At 43.8% G+C, this 19173-nt stretch overlaps 1 protein-coding gene across 3 annotated transcripts in view; it reads left to right on the forward strand.

Moving 5' to 3' along the window:
• The window catches only part of asap1a (ArfGAP with SH3 domain, ankyrin repeat and PH domain 1a), a 99342-nt gene that overhangs the window by 33450 nt on the left and 46719 nt on the right, over positions 1-19173 (forward strand). For all 3 annotated transcript variants that reach the window (XM_079819626.1, XM_079819627.1, XM_079819628.1), the window contains 4 exons: positions 3838-3983; positions 7553-7627; positions 18383-18432; positions 18613-18742. In XM_079819626.1, the coding sequence (XP_079675752.1) occupies positions 3838-3983; positions 7553-7627; positions 18383-18432; positions 18613-18742 (401 nt within the window). The remainder of the gene's footprint in view (positions 1-3837; positions 3984-7552; positions 7628-18382; positions 18433-18612; positions 18743-19173) is intronic.

The following is a 19173-nucleotide window of genomic DNA, read 5'->3' on the forward strand; positions in this document are numbered from 1 at the left end:
TTTTTTTTTTTTTATAATTTTCAATGGCAAAAATATACCATAATTATTGCATAAATATAAAAAAATACCATCAAATCATCTGAAAATACAAAGTTAAAAAGAAAAAATATTATTGAAGAAAAATAGGTTTTACTGGGGTGGAGGAAGTTTAATTTTTAGGTGTCCGGTCACTTTTGACCGGGAAGACAACCAATGCAACCCCTAAACGAAGAGCACCAGAGGGTTAAGTGATGTACAGTATACAGTACGGCTGCAGTGCTGGATCAGATTGATTGGCTGACCTCTCTCTGACCTCAGTATTCCTCAGAGAGCGCCCGTCCTCCACGCGCCTCTTCAGACATCTCCATCATGATTCAGCAAATGGCCGCAGAAATGTCACCTTTTCAGTTTGTGAATGAAGTCGCACCAGCTCCGGCTGAAAGCAGCTCGGGGATGATGAGCTCCTGAAGTGTAGAGTGTCTCTTACTGTGGGGGTGTGTGTTATCCACTCTCTGCGGTGTGTGTGTTGCAGGTGGCCTCGGTGTCATGATCCGGTTTAATCAGATGTGACTGTATAGTAAGCACTCTAATCAGCTCCAGATGATTAATACCTGAGCTCTTGACACTTGGCATGGGGCTTTTGTTCTCTGTTGTTATTGCAGAGGTCTGCTCGTGTCACTTTGCTCACCGTCTTGATTAGATCTGTCTGGGAACTTTTAATCCATATGTCACGTGGTATGATCTACTTATCTTCTCTGCTGACATCACTGGACCATGTTCACCTCTTGGTGTTTACCCTACAAGTCTCAACACAGTTTTTATCTATCATCATTTTTGTAATATCATGTGATTGGGATTAGACATGTGCCGGTATACGGTAATGCGATATACCGCAATAATGAACATGCACAATATTGTTATCGTGGGCACTTCAAAATACCGTGAATAATTATTTCTTATGAATTATTCCGATTTTTAGAATGCATATTAAGAATACTTTACCCATCAACCGTTTAAAATGAACAATATGTCAAAGAGGAACGTGCGCTGATGTAAACAGACCGTGCATGAGCACATGGCGGAACGAGTGAAGGAGACGCACATCTAAACGGTGCTCATCACATAACATAATCCTTATTACTTAAAGACTTAAGGCTATTCATTTTCAAACTTAAACATTTTATATTTTAATCTGGACTAAATTACATGCCCTAGATATTGTTTGAATATGTTCTGACTGTTGTTCAGTCACACACTTTAAGGCTCTATTATTTAACATTAGTTCATTCATCAACAAACTGACAATGAAAAATACTTCTAAAGCATTTATTAATCTTAGTTAAATGTAAATTTCAGCAAAATAATAACACATCAAAAGTTGTAACTATTGTGTATATATGTAATGGACCTGAGTTAACACTAACAGTTACTTTTTTAACTAACATTATCAAAGAATAATAACTGTAAAAATGTAGCTATTTATTAATGTTTGTTAATGCATTAACTAGTGAGACCTTATTGTAAAGTGTTACCTATTGTTCTTTATCATTCTTTTGCACTTAATCTGTTTTAAATATTTGTTTACTTTATACAGTTTTGTGTTTTGCTTTATTGTATTTAAATGTTTGGTTATTTTTGTTATAAGAAAGTTGACAACACTTTTTTTGCAACGAATTTCAATATCGTGATAATACCGTATACCGTCATAAAAGCTTCAGCAATTAACGCAACATGAAAATTTGATACCGGCACATGCCTAATTGGGATGCCATGTGTTTTCTGCTTTTTTAGTCTTTTTTTATATCTAGTCGACCATTTATCATGATCATAATTTTTTTAATCTAATGACTTCTATTACAAGTGTTTCTAAAACGCACGCAGTGCCATCGCGCACCTGCGGTTAAAATCTAATCTCAGAATTGATCCAGAATCGTTGGAGAGAGAATCTCTCACCCCTTTTGTATAGTGTGACCAACACAATATTAGGTCGATTAAACACAAACTGTTCTTTCCTTTAGGCGTCTTCTGCAGACTGCATTCACACAGGCCGTCTGCGTTAACACTTGTCTGCCGCTTGCAACGCTTCTGCTTCCCGCAGTGATGCTCGCTCTGTGTTTTTATAGCCTACTTTATAAGCTGAAGGGAAATAAATGCAATATTTGGTTATCCGGTTGTTAAGTCTGACGTTATGCGGCAGATCTTCCGGGTCCAAAAGCTCTCTCATACCACAAGAAAAACAACAAACAGTGCTCATATACACACACAATGTGGTGTAATACTATAAAAAATAAACAATTTAATCATAACCTTTATCTCCATACCAAAATTCCAGATGGCCAGACAGTGATTCATCTTTTATAAATCGTTAAAATATTAAAGGACAACTCCGGTGAAAAATGAACCTAGGGGTATTATAATGGTTACCAAGTAGATCGTTCTCTGGGATGCGTTTTCATGAAAATCGAATGTAAAGAGTTTTATCTCTAAAAACAGATTAGCTCATAACGCTAGTCTATGGGGCATATAATAAGTAAAATTAAATCGCTAGTTAATACCACTAACATGGCTCAAAATAGCCTCACACTAACACGGTAGCATAATGAGGGTCCCTACATGCAAACCGAAGCATTGAGAACTTTGTGAGTGTACAAACAGTTTAAAAAGAAGATACTTTATAAAGACAGTACATTACGTGTATACAGAAAGGAGCCATCTTGGAAAACAGTCTCTGCATGATGTAATTTTCGTCATGAATTTTCAGATCTCAGAATTTTTTTATGGTTTTAGTTAACTATTATAACCCTTATACTTTATTGAATATGGGTCAAATACTGGTCTTTCCTGACTATGAATTAAATGGGAATTAAATTAAATACAGTTTATTGTGTAACCAAAAACGAATATATAATGCATGTCAACATGTCGAATCGGCTGAAAAATAGCCGACGAGGACCAACGGAACACACCGAGAAAACTTGGTTGGCCGACGCACGAAAACTGCCCGACGGCCGACCGTCAGCTTGGTGTGTTTCAAGCTTTACACTTCCCACCTGGTCATTTAGAGAAGGTGACAGTCCCTTATTTCAGGGTACCGGATCTCTTATCTCCACTCAACAAGACAAATGACCCAATAACGTCACTATGCCATGAGCTGGGGTCCCAGTGTGGAGCTATGGGAAGAGGATGAATCAATCCCAGATGCTGTGGTGTCCATACTGTGTCCTAATGAAGTAGAGCACTAAATATGGTCATATTTGAAATCCTCTTCATGTTTCTTATTACACTAGAGACTGTTGTGTTTTTATGGACAAATTGTGAATGGACACCTGCATTATTTACCTGTGGGCGCTGATGACCTTGACCAGGCTCTCTGTTTGTGCCCAGTGAGGTGCAGCTTTAGCACATATGTGTATTGGAAGGACTATTATTGGTTTGCTTGACATCCTGTGGGCTGGGATTCACACAGGAAGCTGTCCTGGTTGACAAATGTGCAGGGAATTGAGGAATTGTTTTCTTCCTCCACATGGTATGCTATTTAAAAATGTATTTTTTGTGTGTTATATGAGAACTCCATCCTCTAGGGCCATTTTTTTTATTAGTTGTATGGTTTTTATTTTAATTAGTAGGTAGGGTTATAAATTCTCGAAGTTGAAGGGTGTTATTTACTCAAAATACTTTCTCATATTTCAGCTAAATACACAGACAAGTATTCATTCATAGGTTTATTAAGCAAAAATTGTCTGCTGTGAGATTGAATGAGTTTCAAAACAGTTTTGAAGTCATTATTTCATTGGTGATGAAAGAGATGCAGAATATTTCAATTCTTTCATAATGTGCATTGTCTTTTCTTCACTACAGAGCATGTGCAGAATGAAGAGAATTATGGGCAGGCTCTTGACAAGTTTGGCAGCAACTTCATCAGTCGAGATAACTCTGATCTGGGAACAGCCTTCATCAAGTTCTCTGGCCTTATCAAGGAGCTGGCTGCTCTCCTCAAGAACCTGGTGAGGGATGGTGTACTGTTTTATGTATTTATTATGTTATTTTCTTTTTCTTTTTGGTAACACTTTATTTTACAGTGTCCTTGTTACACATGTTGCATGTAGTTACTGTAATAACTGTACATTTGTGCATAATTACATGCAACCAACCATAAACCAAAGCCCTATAGCAAGTACATGTACCCCCAGTTTCACAGATAAGGCTTAAGATAGTCTCAGACTAAAATGCATGTTTGAGCTGTTTTAACTGAAAGTAACTTGCACTGACATTATCTTAAAATATGTCAGTGGCATTGTTTTGTCTCAAGATGCACACCAGTGATGTTTTTTCCTAATGCATGTTTATAAAAGCTACTTAAATGGCCTAATCCTGGCTTAATCTAAACCCTGTCTGTGAAACCAGGCCGTAGTTGATTATTATTACTACTCAGTACTAAAATGTATAATTATACTGTAACAGACACCTTCAAATACAAAAAATAATTTATTTTACTGATGATTATTTAAGCAGATTAGAAACGAATTAGTTATGTCAAATGAAAAGATGAGAAGAATTGGACTATGAAGAGCATTTTAATGGTTTATTTTAGCCAAGTTTCGACCGCAGGAACTAGGGACTTTGGGGTGGTTCTCGGTGTGTTTCGACCGCAGGAACCAGGGTCTAAATTAAGTTCTGGGTAAAGATTTCCCCCTCAGAACGGCCCTGCTTGCAAGGTAGTACTTTATCAAAGTTCAGGAACTTTCGGGGGTGGGACTTTGGCGCTGAACATGCTGATTGGTTGAGCGCACGCAAGTCTGTTGGTAAGAGTCGTTTGCTATTCGAATCAACAATGGAGTTGAAAAAATACGACAGATGACGAGGTTCAGGCTTTATTAAGTGTATATGCGGAGGACGATATCCAGTGGGCTCTGGAAAGTCACCGGACTAAACGGTACTTTAGACCGCGATGGAAACGCAGACAGCAGCAGGTCTGGGGGGAAAAGTTCCTGGGCAATTTTGGTGGAAACGGGGCTATAAATTACCCGGAACAATTTGTACCAGGAACTTTTTTCCCCCCTGACCTGCTACTGTCTGTGTTTCCACTGCGGTCTAAAGCCTTGTTTATACTTTGGCCTGGCTCCTCCGCTGACTGCGCGCGCTCCTCCCCAAGCGGACGAGGCGTTTATACTCGATGCGCTCGCCGTTGTACAATTCTTTGAAACGACAGAGGGCGACTTGGAATAATAGTTCTATAAACCATCAGGAAAAAGCTTCGAGAAGAAGTGGGCTACTGTACACAGGTGACAATATTTATTTTAGTACCTTTCACCGAAAACCACGCTACAAAAGAATTGTGTAAAACTCCGTAAACCTTGATATTACTTGTGACAAAATATATGCACACATGTATACAACTAACAATCTTTTAAATATTTCCTAATTTCACTAAACATTTTCATTTAGTTTCGTGAATTATAATTTTTTTGATTAAACATGGATCTTTATTTAAAAGGGCTTATTTCTGCTTTTGTTGGCTCGTTTTGTAAATATAAGCACCTAATTTGTATGTGCAAACTGGGTGCTGGTGTGATGAGATGTCATGCTCGGCTAGATTCGCCTAGAACTCGTTCATCTTCGGATGAGGAGTCGTGCGCGCTGTTACAAAAAATGAGCTGCACACCGGCACGCGAAATGGGGTCTTGCGCACCCAATGCGCACTGCCGCCCACTCCGCGTTGACGTCATTTTTGCCGCGCGTATCCTCGCGCTCGTGTGGTCGCGTCGAGTATAAACAAGGCTTTAAGTACCGTGAAGATTAGGCAAATTAGTCCAGAGACGTGGGACTGCGTGCGACTGCTCCTCCCAGTCAGCGACGGACAGTAATAATTTTTTTGTGATACTGTTTGCAACAATAACAAGTGGAGGAGATGCAAGCAGCGCTGCTTTTGCTGGTTATATTTTGGTTTACTAAAGAGGTCATTAACAAAACGGCGGAAAAGAGACGAGCACTGATACTAAAGCGTATTCTGAAAGCTCGTAAAGCTAGATTTAAAATAAGACAACGTATGTTATCAGCTATTACGGACACTAGCCACGTTTACATGCACACTTTTTTGTCATTCCGATTAAAATCATTCCGATTGAAAGATTCGGTGGACTGTTTACAGGAGACGTTATCTAAACCGATCTGGTGTTTACATGTGCTGACTTTCAGTCGGAATCATTTTGTGACATGTGCACACAGTTTGTCTGCCGCATCAGATTCATAATGTTAGTATCGTGGATCAATAGTTCTGTGTTGGTTATTTTTATATTTATTTATTTTTCTGTGGGCGGACATGCAGTAGTTTAACCTAATTTATGTCCTATACAATGGCTATTTCAACAGCTGTGAACGATGAATGCGGAATCATAATTATAATCATAATTAATTCAATTCATTTATTTTGAAAAACACAAAATTAACAATAAAATGCACCCAAATTATTAATAAAAGCATAGGATGTATGGTGAAACATGAATGAAAGCATTCAAGACATGCTCAGCAAGGCTAGTACTAAACGCATAGATATTTCAGATGATTAAGGAAAGATACCATAATTACAAAGGTATAAATATTAACAAAAGTAATTAAAGTAGACTGTGGGTAATGTTACTTAACCAATTTGAAGCAGTTGTTTAGCTTTTTTTTAATATCTAACTTACGAGAAACAGAGAAATGTCAACACGTCCTCTCCAGCAGCTTTAATGTTCCCTGTTGAAAAGGCAACTCTCAACGGCCACCAGGACTTATACAGTTTTATAAAAGCTATTCATTATTTGTTGTAAAGTGTATGAATCACCTCAGAAAAATGAATTCTTCTGTCAGGCGCAGTTGAAGCTTATAGGACAGACGCTGTCAAGATGAGATGGTGTAGCCAGGCTATGTCTGTGTCATTATTACAACATCTTTTTTATAACATGTTATGAAATAAAACGTTTAATACCTCAGAAAAATGAACTTTCCTCTCTTGTCAACATTAGCCTGGTGTGAGCGCGGCGCGCGCTCTTCAGTTGTGGAGGCGCGCGCTGTATATCACGTCACAGAAAGTAATCGGATCAGGTCGTTTGCATGGTGAAATTTTTTCAGCGCCCAAGTCCCACCCCCGAAAGTTCCTGAACTTTGAAAAAGTACTACCTTGGGAGCAGGGACTTTCGGAGGGGGAAATATTTACCTGGAACTTCATTTAGACCCTGCGGTCGAAACACATCGAGTACCAGCCCAAAGTTCCTGCGGTGGAAACGCGGCTATATACATGCACTAAAGCGAAAGTCATTTTGTCATTCCCACAAATATCATGCTTTTATAAATATCCTAAAATAGCCCTTTAAAGCTGATAATTTAAAGGTCCTGTTTTTCCTGTGTTTTTGAAGCTTTGATTGTGTTTACAGTGTGCAATATAACATGTGTTCAAGTTTCACGTGTAAAAAAACTGTATTTTTCACACAATGTACTTATCTGTATACCGCTGTTTTCACTGTCCTAAAAACGGCTTGTGTGATCATAAGCTGTATGATACTGGCTCTGATTCTCCTCTGACTCTTCTCCTCAGCTCCAGAGTCTCAGCCACAATGTCATCTTCACCCTGGACTCTCTGCTCAAAGGAGATCTGAAGGGAGTGAAGGGGGTAAGATTTACATCCCGTCTCTGGACTGAACTAATTGGAAAGGCCCCCTCTGAGGAACACCCTGATTTACTGCCCCATATCGGTCTTAAATGAGTCCCTTTGGACCAAAAAATGCACACTGTAAATATGGTTGGAGTTAAATTACAGGGTTCTTCCCGCCACTGTCCTCTATGAAACCCAGAGCTGAAGGAATGGCCACTGTTAGTGCTAGTAAACAGTGTGGGAGTGTTTAACGCCCTTTGACTCGGTCGGTTTTGAAGTGTTTACTGGTGTAAAGAGCTCAGGCGTCAGACCGACCACTACTGTCAGCCTTTTGTTGATGTCTCGGGCTTGAAAGCAAACATGTAGTGATTGTGAAAATGACTTACTCTAAGTGTAAGGCCGTCTCACACTGAGCTGTTTCGGAAGGGCTCGTCTGATTGTTTTCACATTAGCATGACCCAGGCTAAGAGCCTCTGCAGCATCAGCTGAATTTCTGAGTGGAAGTGATGAGGCTTCACTTTTTTGCTCAGTAGACAGAGGTTACATACCTTCCAGCCCCCACTCTTTCTCTCTCACTCTCTTGTCTCACTCATACTTTGTCTCTCTCTTTCTTTCACCCTCTTACTCAGCGGAAACGAAACCGTTCTCTGAAGCCCTTATTGACAGAGGCAGAGGCAGTCGAAGGGTATAAGTGCTGTCCCTGGAGGACATTATCAGCTCTCTCTAAAACCTTTCCGGCACTGGAACAGATGCCTCATAAACCATTAGCACCTACACCAATGCTTCTGTATGTGTAACCTGGACTCAGTCAGAGACTCTTAAAGTGTATGAGGAAATGAAGACTAAACAAGGTTTTACACAAAGCTTTTATATTCAGTTGCATCAGCATTACACGGATATATGGAATATATATATAGCAAAACACACTTTTACAGTAGTACGCTAATAGTAGGGTTGTCGTAATACATTAAACAATAACCTTAATAATTTTTTTTTTTAAATATATAAAATCTAACTTGAACAAATTAACTTTAATTTAAACACATTAAATAAACCAAATAACTCCCCAAGGCTGCATTTATTTGATCAAAAATACAGCAAAAACTGTATTATTGTGAAATATTTTGACAATTTAAAATATTTTTTTTTCTATTTGAATATATTTTAAAATGTAGTTTATTCCTGTTATTGAAAGCTGAATTTTCATCATCATTACTCCATTCTTTAGTCACATGATCCTTCAGAAATCATTCTAATATGATGATTTAGTGCTCAAGAAACATTATTATTATTATTATCAATGTTGAAAATAGTTGTGTAAAACATTTTATTAGGATTATTTAATGAATAGAGTTCAAAAGAACAGGATTTATCTGAAATATAAAGCTTTTGCAACATTATAAATGTCTGTCACTTGATCAATTTAATGCATCCTTGCTGAATAAATGTATTCATGTATTCATTCAAGTTATTTCCCCCCCAAATTTTTTGAACGGTAGTACAATGTTACAAAAGCTTTCTATTTCAGATAAATACTGTTCTTTTGAACTTTCTATTCATCAAAGAATCCAAAAACAAAAATGTTTTCAACATTGATCATAATCATAATGTTTCTTGAGCAGCAAATCATCATATTAGAATGATTTCTGAAGGATCATGTGACACTGGAGTAAAGATGCTGAAAATTCAGCTTTGAATCACAGAAATAAATTACATTTTTAAATATATTCAAATAGAAAACAGTTATTTTACATTTTAATAATATTTCACAATATTACAGTTTTTTATGTATTTTTAATAACATAAATTCAGCCTTGGTGAGCAGAAGAAACTTCTGGATTTAGGGTTAGTTCAACCAAAAATGAAAATTCTGTCATTAATGACTTACCCTCATGTCGTTCGAGACCCGTAAGACCTCCGTTCATCTTCAGAACACAAATGAAGATATTTTAGTTGAAATCTGATGGCTCTGAAAGGCCTCCATTGGCACAATGTAACTTACACTCACAAGACCCATAAAAGATACTAAAGACATCGTAACAAAGTCCATCTCACTACAGTGGTTCTACAATCATTTTATGAAGCGAGGAGAATAGTTTTTGTGCGCAAACAAAAATCAAAATAACGACTTTATTCAACAAGTGCTTGTCTTCCGTCTAGGCCTCAGACGTGAACTCACGAAGCACCACGACGATTGCGCGAGAATAGAGCTGCGTTCGGACACATGACCCGGAAGCGACTAGCTTTGTTTACAAGCAGAGGAAGACGCGCCGTATCTAAGCTGTTGAATTCTACATTGATCGTGCTTTAGGTCTTGCCGTAGTGCTCAAAATGGGGCTAAAGTGTGCATTTCCTGGATGCCCGAACGCCGGCGCTACGTCATATCCTCGCGCATTCATGTGCTTCATGAGTTCACGTCAGAGGCCTAGACGGAAGACAAGCACTTGTTGAATAAAGTCGTTATTTTGTTTGTTTTTTGCGCACAAAAACTATTCTCGTCGCTTCATAAAGTTATTGTAGAACCACTGAAGTGAGATGGACTTTGTAACGACGTCTTTAGTGCCTTTTAATAGGTCTTGTGAATGCAAGTTTCATTGTGCCAATGGAGGCCTTTCAGAGCCATCAGATTTCAACAAAAATATCTTCATCTGTTTTCTGAAGATGAACGGAGGTCTTACGGGTGTCGAACGACATGAGGGTGAGTAATTAATGACAGAATTTTCATTTTTGGGTGAATTAACCCTTTAATAAATCTTAATGATTCCAAACTTTTGACTGTTAGTGTGTATGTATGTATGTGTGTATGTATGTGTGTATGTGTATATATATATATAGGGCTGTCAAAAGATTAATCGCGATTAATCACATCCAAAATAAAAGTTTGTGTTTACATAATATATGTGTGTGTACTCTGTTAATTATTATTTATATATAAATACACACACATTCATGTATATATTTAAGAAATATTTGCATGTATATACTGTATATACATTTATATAATCTATAATATATATAAATATAAATGTTTTATATATAAAAATAATATTTTTTTTCTTAAATATATACATGCTTGTGTGTGTATTTATATATAAATAATAATTAACAGAGTACACACACATATATTATGTAAACACAAACTTTTATTTTGGATGCGATTAATCTTTTGACAGCCCATATATATATATGGTGTTCTAGAAATTATTTGGTTATATATAAATATATATATATATATCAGTGGCGTGCGGCCCATATAAGCTGTGAATGCTCTGCATACCCAAGCCATTCATGGACTCGCTGATTAATATTAACACTATAAATTACTATAACACTTTGTTTGATGTGTATCATAAAGCTTACATGATATAATAAATGTTAGTAATACGTATGTAACTCTCTGTCATTTATTTATTTGCCAAACAACAATAATTTTCTTCAAACCTATAGTTGCGGGTATGCGGATCCACAGCAGCTTTGGTCCCTAAGCTCTGTTGTTATGTATCGTCATCACTGTCCTGCGTTCTCATTGGTTTGCTGGCATATTAGGGATTTAATGAGCAGGGTAAGCATGATCTCGCCCAAGAGGAAAGATGTGCCAGATCTCCATAAACGAAAATGACATTGTGTTTGGTACAAAACGTCTCGGTTACGTATGTAACCCTCGTTCCCTGAAGGAGGGAACGGAGACGTACGTCGGAACTGACCGACGAATTGGGATCTGATCTCAGAGACCAATCTACTTCGAGTGTATTAAAAACGAGCCAATGGAGATTGGCATGCGATCCACGCATTCCACGCACCGCCCCGCAGCGCGGGTATAAATAAGGAAGTGGAATGCTTGATCATTGCCTTTTTCTGCTGAGGAGCCGAACTAGTGACTCGGCCCCCTAGCGGAAGCACAGCACCTGGCGACGGGACGTACGTCTCCGTTCCCTCCTTCAGGGAACGAGGGTTACATACGTAACCGAGACGTTCCCTTTCAGTCGGTCACGTTCGACGTACGTCGGAACTGACCGACGAATTGGGATCCCTACCAAAACGCCAGGGCGCTGGCCCTTCCAGCGTCCTGCTTGAGCGCACTGGACCGTCTTAGATGGTACGGAAGTCAGGGCTCCAAGCAGGGAGGTCAGTCACTGCTGTTTCTGCAAGACCCACTCAGTGTGACTATTGGATAACGCTGGGAAAGCGTGCCCGTCTCGGGAGATGGTACGCTGCGGAGCCACGTCCTTCGTAGAAGGCTAGGTGGCAGAATACACATAAGGACTAACCTGGCAGGGTAGTGCAACATATGGCAGTCTCTGGGGTGGTTCCAGCCTGGTCCCAGGGGGGAAGAACACGCCCAGAGACGACAGAGCGGGCTCTGTCAAGGGAAAGACACGGGGCTAGCCGAGAAGGGCAGCTGGTACCGTGGAAGAATACACATATGGGGTAGCCGTGAGGGGACCGCTACATATGGAACCCAGCCTACACACACGTTTCACAAGCATACGGGTGCAGGCCTGGCGTCAGACGGCCGCAACGTCTGGCACCGCAGGGGTGACGGAGGAGCTCGACAGGGTTAGCCGTTTCCGGGGAACACAACTGGAGAAAATAGACGCACGTATCCGGCCCAGAGGGCGGGAGTGGCGTTGCAAGCCGACACTTAGAACGGGCACTTAGCGCTACTGGCCACTGGGGGCGAGGATGCGGGAAGATACCGGCTCTACACGGAGGCTATAGAATCTAGCGAACGTGTTAGGTGTCGCCCAGCCCGCAGCTCTACATATATCTGTCAGCGAGGCGCCTTGAGCCAGCGCCCAGGAAGAAGCAACACTCCTTGTTGAGTGTGCTCGCAACCCGAACGGGCAAGGCACGTCTTGGGACTGGTAAGCCAAGACGATAGCATCCACTATCCAGTGGGCTAACCTCTGCTTGGAGACAGCCTTTCCCTTCTGCTGGCCTCCGTAACAGACAAAGAGTTGCTCTGAGGTCCGAAAGCTTTGAGTCCGGTCGACGTAAGCGCGAAGAGCGCGGACGGGACATAAAGCCTGGGCTGGGTCTGCCTCCTCCGAGGGCAGCGCTTGCAGGTTCACTACCTGGTCCCGGAAGGGAGTGGTAGGAACCTTGGGCACGTATCCAGGCCGGGGTCTCAGGACAACGTGAGAGTTGGCCGGCCCGAATTCTAGGCACGATTCGTTGACCGAAAGTGCATGCAGGTCCCCTACCCTCTTGATGGAGGCCAATGCCGTCAGAAGCACTGTCTTCATTGACAGGATTTTAAGCTCCACAGACTGCAAAGGCTCAAAGGGAGGGCTCTGAAGTGCTCTGAGCACTAGAGCTAAGTCCCAAGAGGGTAACGAGTTTGGACGAGGAGGATTTAGCCTCCTCGCACCTCTGAGGAACCTGACGATTAAGTCGTGCTTTCCTATGTACTTACCTTCGACTGCGTCGTGATACGCCGCTATTGCTGCGACGTACACTTTGAGGGTGGAGGGAGACAGCCTTCGCTCCAGCCCATCTTGCAGGAAAGAAAGCACGACACTAACCGAACACCTTCGGGGGTCTTCCCGGTGGGAAGAGCACCATTCAACGAACAGGTTCCACTTCAAAGCGTAGAGGCGCCTCGTAGAGGGGGCTCTAGCAGAAGAGATGGTGTCCACCACTGCCTGTGGTAGACCACCTAGAACCTCCGCGTCCCGTCCAGGGACCAGACATGGAGTTTCCAGAGGTCTGGACGCGGGTGCCATAGAGTGCCCCGTCCCTGAGAAAGAAGGTCCCTCCTCAGGGGGATCGGCCAAGGAGGGGCTGTCGCGAGGAGAGTTAGTTCTGGGAACCAGGTCCGGTTGGGCCAGTAGGGCGCAACTAACAAGACCTGCTCCTCGTCCTCCCTGACCTTGCACAGGGTCTGTGCAAGAAGGCTCACTGGGGGAAACGCATATTTGCGCAGGTCCCGGGGCCAGCTGTGCGCCAGTGCATCCGTGCCGAGGGTGCCCCCGGTCAGGGAATAGTACCACTGGCAATGGGTCGAGTCCAGAGAGGCAAACAGGTCTACCTGTGCGGCTCCGAAGAGGTCCCATATCAGCTGGACCGCCTGGGGATGGAGTCGCCACTCCCCCGGAGGTGTCGACTGGCGAGAGAGCTCGTCGGCTGTCTGGTTCAGCGCACCTGGGATGAATGGCACGAAGCGACCTCAGATGCTTCTGACTCCAAAGGAGGAGGTGGCGGGCGAGTTGGAACATGCAACGGGAGCGTAGACCACCCTGACGGTTGATGTACGCAACGGCCGCAGTGCTGTCCGTACGGACCAGTACATGCTTGCCACGTAGCGGCCCCTTGAGGCGGCGCAGTGCCAAGTGTACCGCTAACAACTCGAGGCAATTGATATGCCAATGCAATTGAGGTCCCGTCCACAGACCTGAAACTGCATGCCCGTTGTACGTGGCCCCCTAGCCCATGGAGGAGGCATCCGTGAAGAGCACAGCATGCCTGGACACTTGTTCTAAGGGCACCCCGGCCCGGAGAAACGAAGCGTCGGACCATGGGCTGAAAGTTTGGCGGCAGTAAGGAGTCACGGGGACCCGGTACTGGCCGCTCTGCCACGCCCACCTCGGGACTCGGCCATGGAGCCAGTGTTGAAGCGGTCTCATATGAAGCAATCCGAGCGGCGTAACCGCGGCTGCAGATGCCATATGCCCCAGGAGCCTCTGAAAAAATTTCAGTGGGACCGCTGTCCTGTTCTTGAACGAATTCAAGCAGTTCAACACCGACCGGACCCGCTCTTCCGTGAGGCGCGCAGTCTGGCTGACCGAATCCAGCTCCATACCGAGATAAGAGATCCTCTGCGTGGGACAGAGTTTGCTCTTCTCTCGGTTGACCCGAAGGCCCAACAGGCTGAGGTGACTGAGCACCATGTCCCTGTGTTCGCACAACTGCTCCCGAGACTGGGCGAGTATGAGCCAGTCGTCGAGATAGTTGAGGATACGAACGCCGCGTTCTCTGAGCGGAACAATGGCTGCCTCTGCGACTTTCGTGAAGACGCGAGGCGACAGGGACAGCCCAAAGGGCAGGACTTTGTACTGATATGCCTTCCCCTCGAACGCAAAACGTAGGAACGTCTGTGTCGAGGAAGGATAGAGACATGAAAGTACGCATCCTTCAGGTCGATCGCTGCGAACCAATCTTGGGGACGGATGCATTCGAAGATGCGTTTCTGCGTTAGCATCCGGAACGGGAGCTTGTGCAGGGCCCGATTCAGGATACGCAGGTCCAAGATTGGCCGTAACCCACCCCCTTTCTTGGGTACAATGAAGTAGGGGCTGTAGAACCCCGCCTTCATATCGGCTGGAGGAACCGGCTCGACCGCGTCCTTCGCCAGTAGGACATCGATCTCTGACCGCAAGACCTGAGCATCGCTGCTTCGCACGGAGGTGAAGAGGATGCCCTTGTACTTGGGAGGCCGGTGAGCGAACTGAATCGCGTAGCCGAGTCTGTTGGTACGGATGAGCCAGCGAGACGGCCTGGGGGCCGAAGCCCAGAGACCGCACAAGCGGGACCAACGGCACCACAGACGTACCCGGGGTGGGGCAGCGAGGCGGAATAGACAGACCCGACTCGGGAGGCCCGGAGGCGGCCCGGAGTGTTGTCTGAGTGTTCCAGGGTGGGGCAGAGTGTGGGTGAGAAGGCCCGGGGGCGTTCTCGGTGCCCACACTGCTGCCCCCTGGCGAAGGGAGGGGAGGAAAGAAGTGACAAGGCCCGGGGGCGTCGCACACTGCCAACCTGGCCCTCTTGGGGCCCAGGGAGAGAGGAAACTGCTCTGAAAATGTGGGTACCGCTGGACTCCGGAGAGCCAGCGGCAGAGTATTGACACCAGTCAGGGCCCCCGGTCCTCCTCCGGGGGGGTGAGGGAGGGGTGCGGACACCAACTCCCTCGGAGCAGCTCCTGTTCTCCCTGGGCTGCCCATCTCAGGGCCGCTTGCCCTTACGCTTGCTTGTAGACTAGCAAGCCCTGAGTGGGTTGGGCGCCTCCCTTACGTCCGACACCCTGCCTCCCAGATGGAGGCTGCTGCCTGGGTTTCGCAGGGGCAGAGGTGGACGCAGGGGGGGCGCCCTCGGCGACAAGCAGGCAGAGGTGCTGCGAATTAGGATTTTTTTTTTTTTTTTTAAACCACCTCTGTCTGCTTCTAGGCCATCGAGAACTGCTGGGCAAAGTACTCGACGGCGTCGCCGAAGAGGCCAGCCTGACAGACAGGGGCGTTAAGGAACCGAACTTAGTCGGACTCACGCATATCTGCCAGGTTTAGCCCCAGGTTCCTGGACCACTAGTGTGGACATCGCCTGACCCAGGGAGCGTGCAGTGACTTCCGTCGCCCAGAGAGCGAGGTCCACCACCGCACGCAGTTCCTGCATAACCCCTGGGTCGGGACTACCCTCGTACATGCAGGACAGAGGGTAGTGAGAGAGGGAAAAATTTATACAGATTTTGGCCCTTTTGGTGTTCCATATTTTGACACCAAATAGTTCCATACTGCTCATTTTTCCAATGCCCATCCGGGAAAAAAGGCACGGGGGTAGGCAAGGCGATTTAAGCGTTGCACTACGCCTCAGCCACCCGGGAAAGCATGGCTGCCAACTCTGAATCTGATTCAGCAAAAGCACACACCATTATAGTGGGAAACTCAGCATCATCATTTCCAGTGCATAACAGCCCTCTCTCCGATGCAGCAATTGACATCTGTCCTCTGCCAGAGCCACAAATGAAACATTAGGTCTCCTTGTTTTAAAAGGACCAGCAATCCCATCTGTAAGCTACCAGCAGGCATGTGAAACAGTGAACGTGGCCGTCAAACTCGACGGCACACGGTGCGCTGAACGCTCAAGCCCTATGAAAAGGCAAGACGAACACCGCACCGACGTGGTCATGTTCTCATGAGAGAACATGAACCACCCACGAACAAAGTCTCGGCATGCTCATGATGCGATAGAGGAGTGGGGGCCCGAAGAGATGTACCCGGCGGGGATGCCCCACTGTAATCCTCAGGTCCACCAAAGCTTATTAACTAAAGTAGTCCTTTTCTGATGCACCAGAAAAGAAACTAGATCAGGGAATAAGGAAAGGGACTCAACCCCATTTGAGGTTTCATAGTCTGGACCGCGCATCTAGAGAGTGCCGAGTGACGCGCTGGGTTGCCGTGGCAACCCCCGCTGTCAGCCGGCGCTCGACGGCACACGGCGCGCTGAACGCTCGAGCCCTTACGAGAAAGGTGAGACGAACAACGCGCCGACGTGACCATGCTCTCCTGAGAGAGCATGGATCACCCACGAACGCAATCACACATGTTTATATGTGAGAGAGATCGTGGCCGTCAAATGAGGACAGGAAACAACCGCATCCAGAAACACACGGTTTGAATGACATCTTGAAAAAGACGCAGGGTCAAACCGTGTTGCTCTTTTAGAAAAGGAAAACCGCTCTTTCAGTGCTGAAGCACTCAGGGAGATGACCGCGGCTCACGCAGTTCAGATAGTGCAAGCCTGCGTGAGCACTCAGAAATGGAAACGCCCAGCCAACCAACAAAACCAGCTCTTTATCTCCTCTGAAGCGGCCACCCGCTGAAAAGCGCCGTCACACCCGCACTGGAACAGCAATCCTTCTCACGAGACTCGAATAACACTCTTCGTAGACACAGCAATGACGCTGTTCGGCTCCGAAAAAAAAGGCAATGATCAAGCATTCCACTTCCTTATTTATACCCGCGCTGCGGGGCGGTGCGTGGAATGCGTGGATCGCATGCCAATCTCCATTGGCTCGTTTTTAATACACTCGAAGTAGATTGGTCTCTGAGATCAGATCCCAATTCGTCGGTCAGTTCCGACGTACGTCGAACGTGACCGACTGAAAGGGAACTAAATAGACTGAATCAAGTGATAAATAAGTCATAACTGAAACTATTTTCATATTTTTTTCTCCATAGGGAAATGTATTTAACGGTTAAAGACAGCCCTACTGTAATTGATCTGTAACTATCCGAGGCTGTTAATCTTAGTCTGTGTGTTATTTAAAATTCATCAATTTGCATTGATTATTTTTTTGAAGAATAATTATATTCTTATTCGAATGATATTTTACTTATATTTTATTTTTAATAGGCTACCAAAAGGTATTATATTATACTTATTTTGAATTCTTAATAAATAAATAAAAAATCAGTTGCAATTTGATGTATATTTATTTCTCTGAAACAACATAATAGATGCGACCTCTTAAAAACAGCAACATGAATGACAAACTACACAAAAGCGTGAAGTGCAGAACAGCACCGCAGATTCAGACTTAAATGTATTCAGAAGCATAAAAGCTTCAGCAGTATGAATATATTCATGCTGTAAACAAATCCCTAGCTAAGAATACAGCAAACTGATACACTTCAGATAAAGTAACACACTCCGAAACATCTGTGTGTGTTTCATGATCAATTATTATTGGAGAAGATGAACGTTTGGGTAGTAGCAAAGTGAATAACGTCATTAAGTGCAGAGAAATGGTTCCTGAGAGTGGGAAAATCTGATAATAAAGCAATTGCATTACCACAGTCCATATATCAGTCACTTCTGTACATCAGCAGTCTGAGCTTTATAGTAGTGTTCTGATCAAATCTCTTGAAATTTAGATGATTTCTTTATGGTGCTTTATATTGCATATTATGTTCAGGTTAACAACTGTGAAAAATGGTCTATAACTCTGCACAGTAAACCTAATTGCTCCTTGCACTATTTATTTTATTTCCCTCAACACAGGATCTTAAAAAGCCTTTCGACAAGGCCTGGAAAGACTATGAGACCAAGTTGTAAGTATCATTACCGTGTGTTTATATTCTTTGGTTACTGTATACAAAAGGTTGTTTAATGTAATGTGGTGATGTACAGCAGGTTTATTGCCAAACACACATATCATCATCATCATAGTGAAAGAGCCAACCTCTAGCTGAACTTCAGCTTTGTCACATTTTGTGTCTTTTTCGCCATAGCACAAAGATTGAGAAGGAGAAGCGGGAACATGCCAAGCAGCACGGCATGATCCGTACGGAGATCACCGGCGCGGAGATCGCAGAAGAGATGGAGAAGGAGCGGAGGATCTTTCAGCTGCAGATGTGTGAGGTGTGTGGGCTTGTGAGGATTTAAACTGTCTGTCTCTTTCCTCCTCGCTCTTCCGAGAAAAGTTAGCTTGATTGTTCGGCAACTTTTGTTCTCTCCTGCCACATGAGGTGTTGTGAAAGGCCAGGAGAGTTTCAGATGTGTTCATATTTTTCAAGTGGCTGGTTGAGACATCACGGTATGCAAGTGTTAGCTCATTAATATTAATTAGGCTGTTGTGACGTTGCTAGGTAACATTACTGAACCATGCGTTCACATAACCTGATTAATATTCACCAGTCAAGCTTTTGCAACAGTGCGCTTTGTATAGTCAGAGTATAGACATACCAGGATATCAGACCAGCTTTATGTTTGATCACGTTTTACATAATATTTTGCTGTTTTATAAATATTATACTCGTATATTTCAGAGATGTATTGATATGTAGATCAGG

The sequence above is a fragment of the Gobio gobio genome (assembly GCF_949357685.1).
Source record: "Gobio gobio genome assembly, chromosome: 6".
Taxonomy (NCBI): domain Eukaryota; kingdom Metazoa; phylum Chordata; class Actinopteri; order Cypriniformes; family Gobionidae; genus Gobio; species Gobio gobio.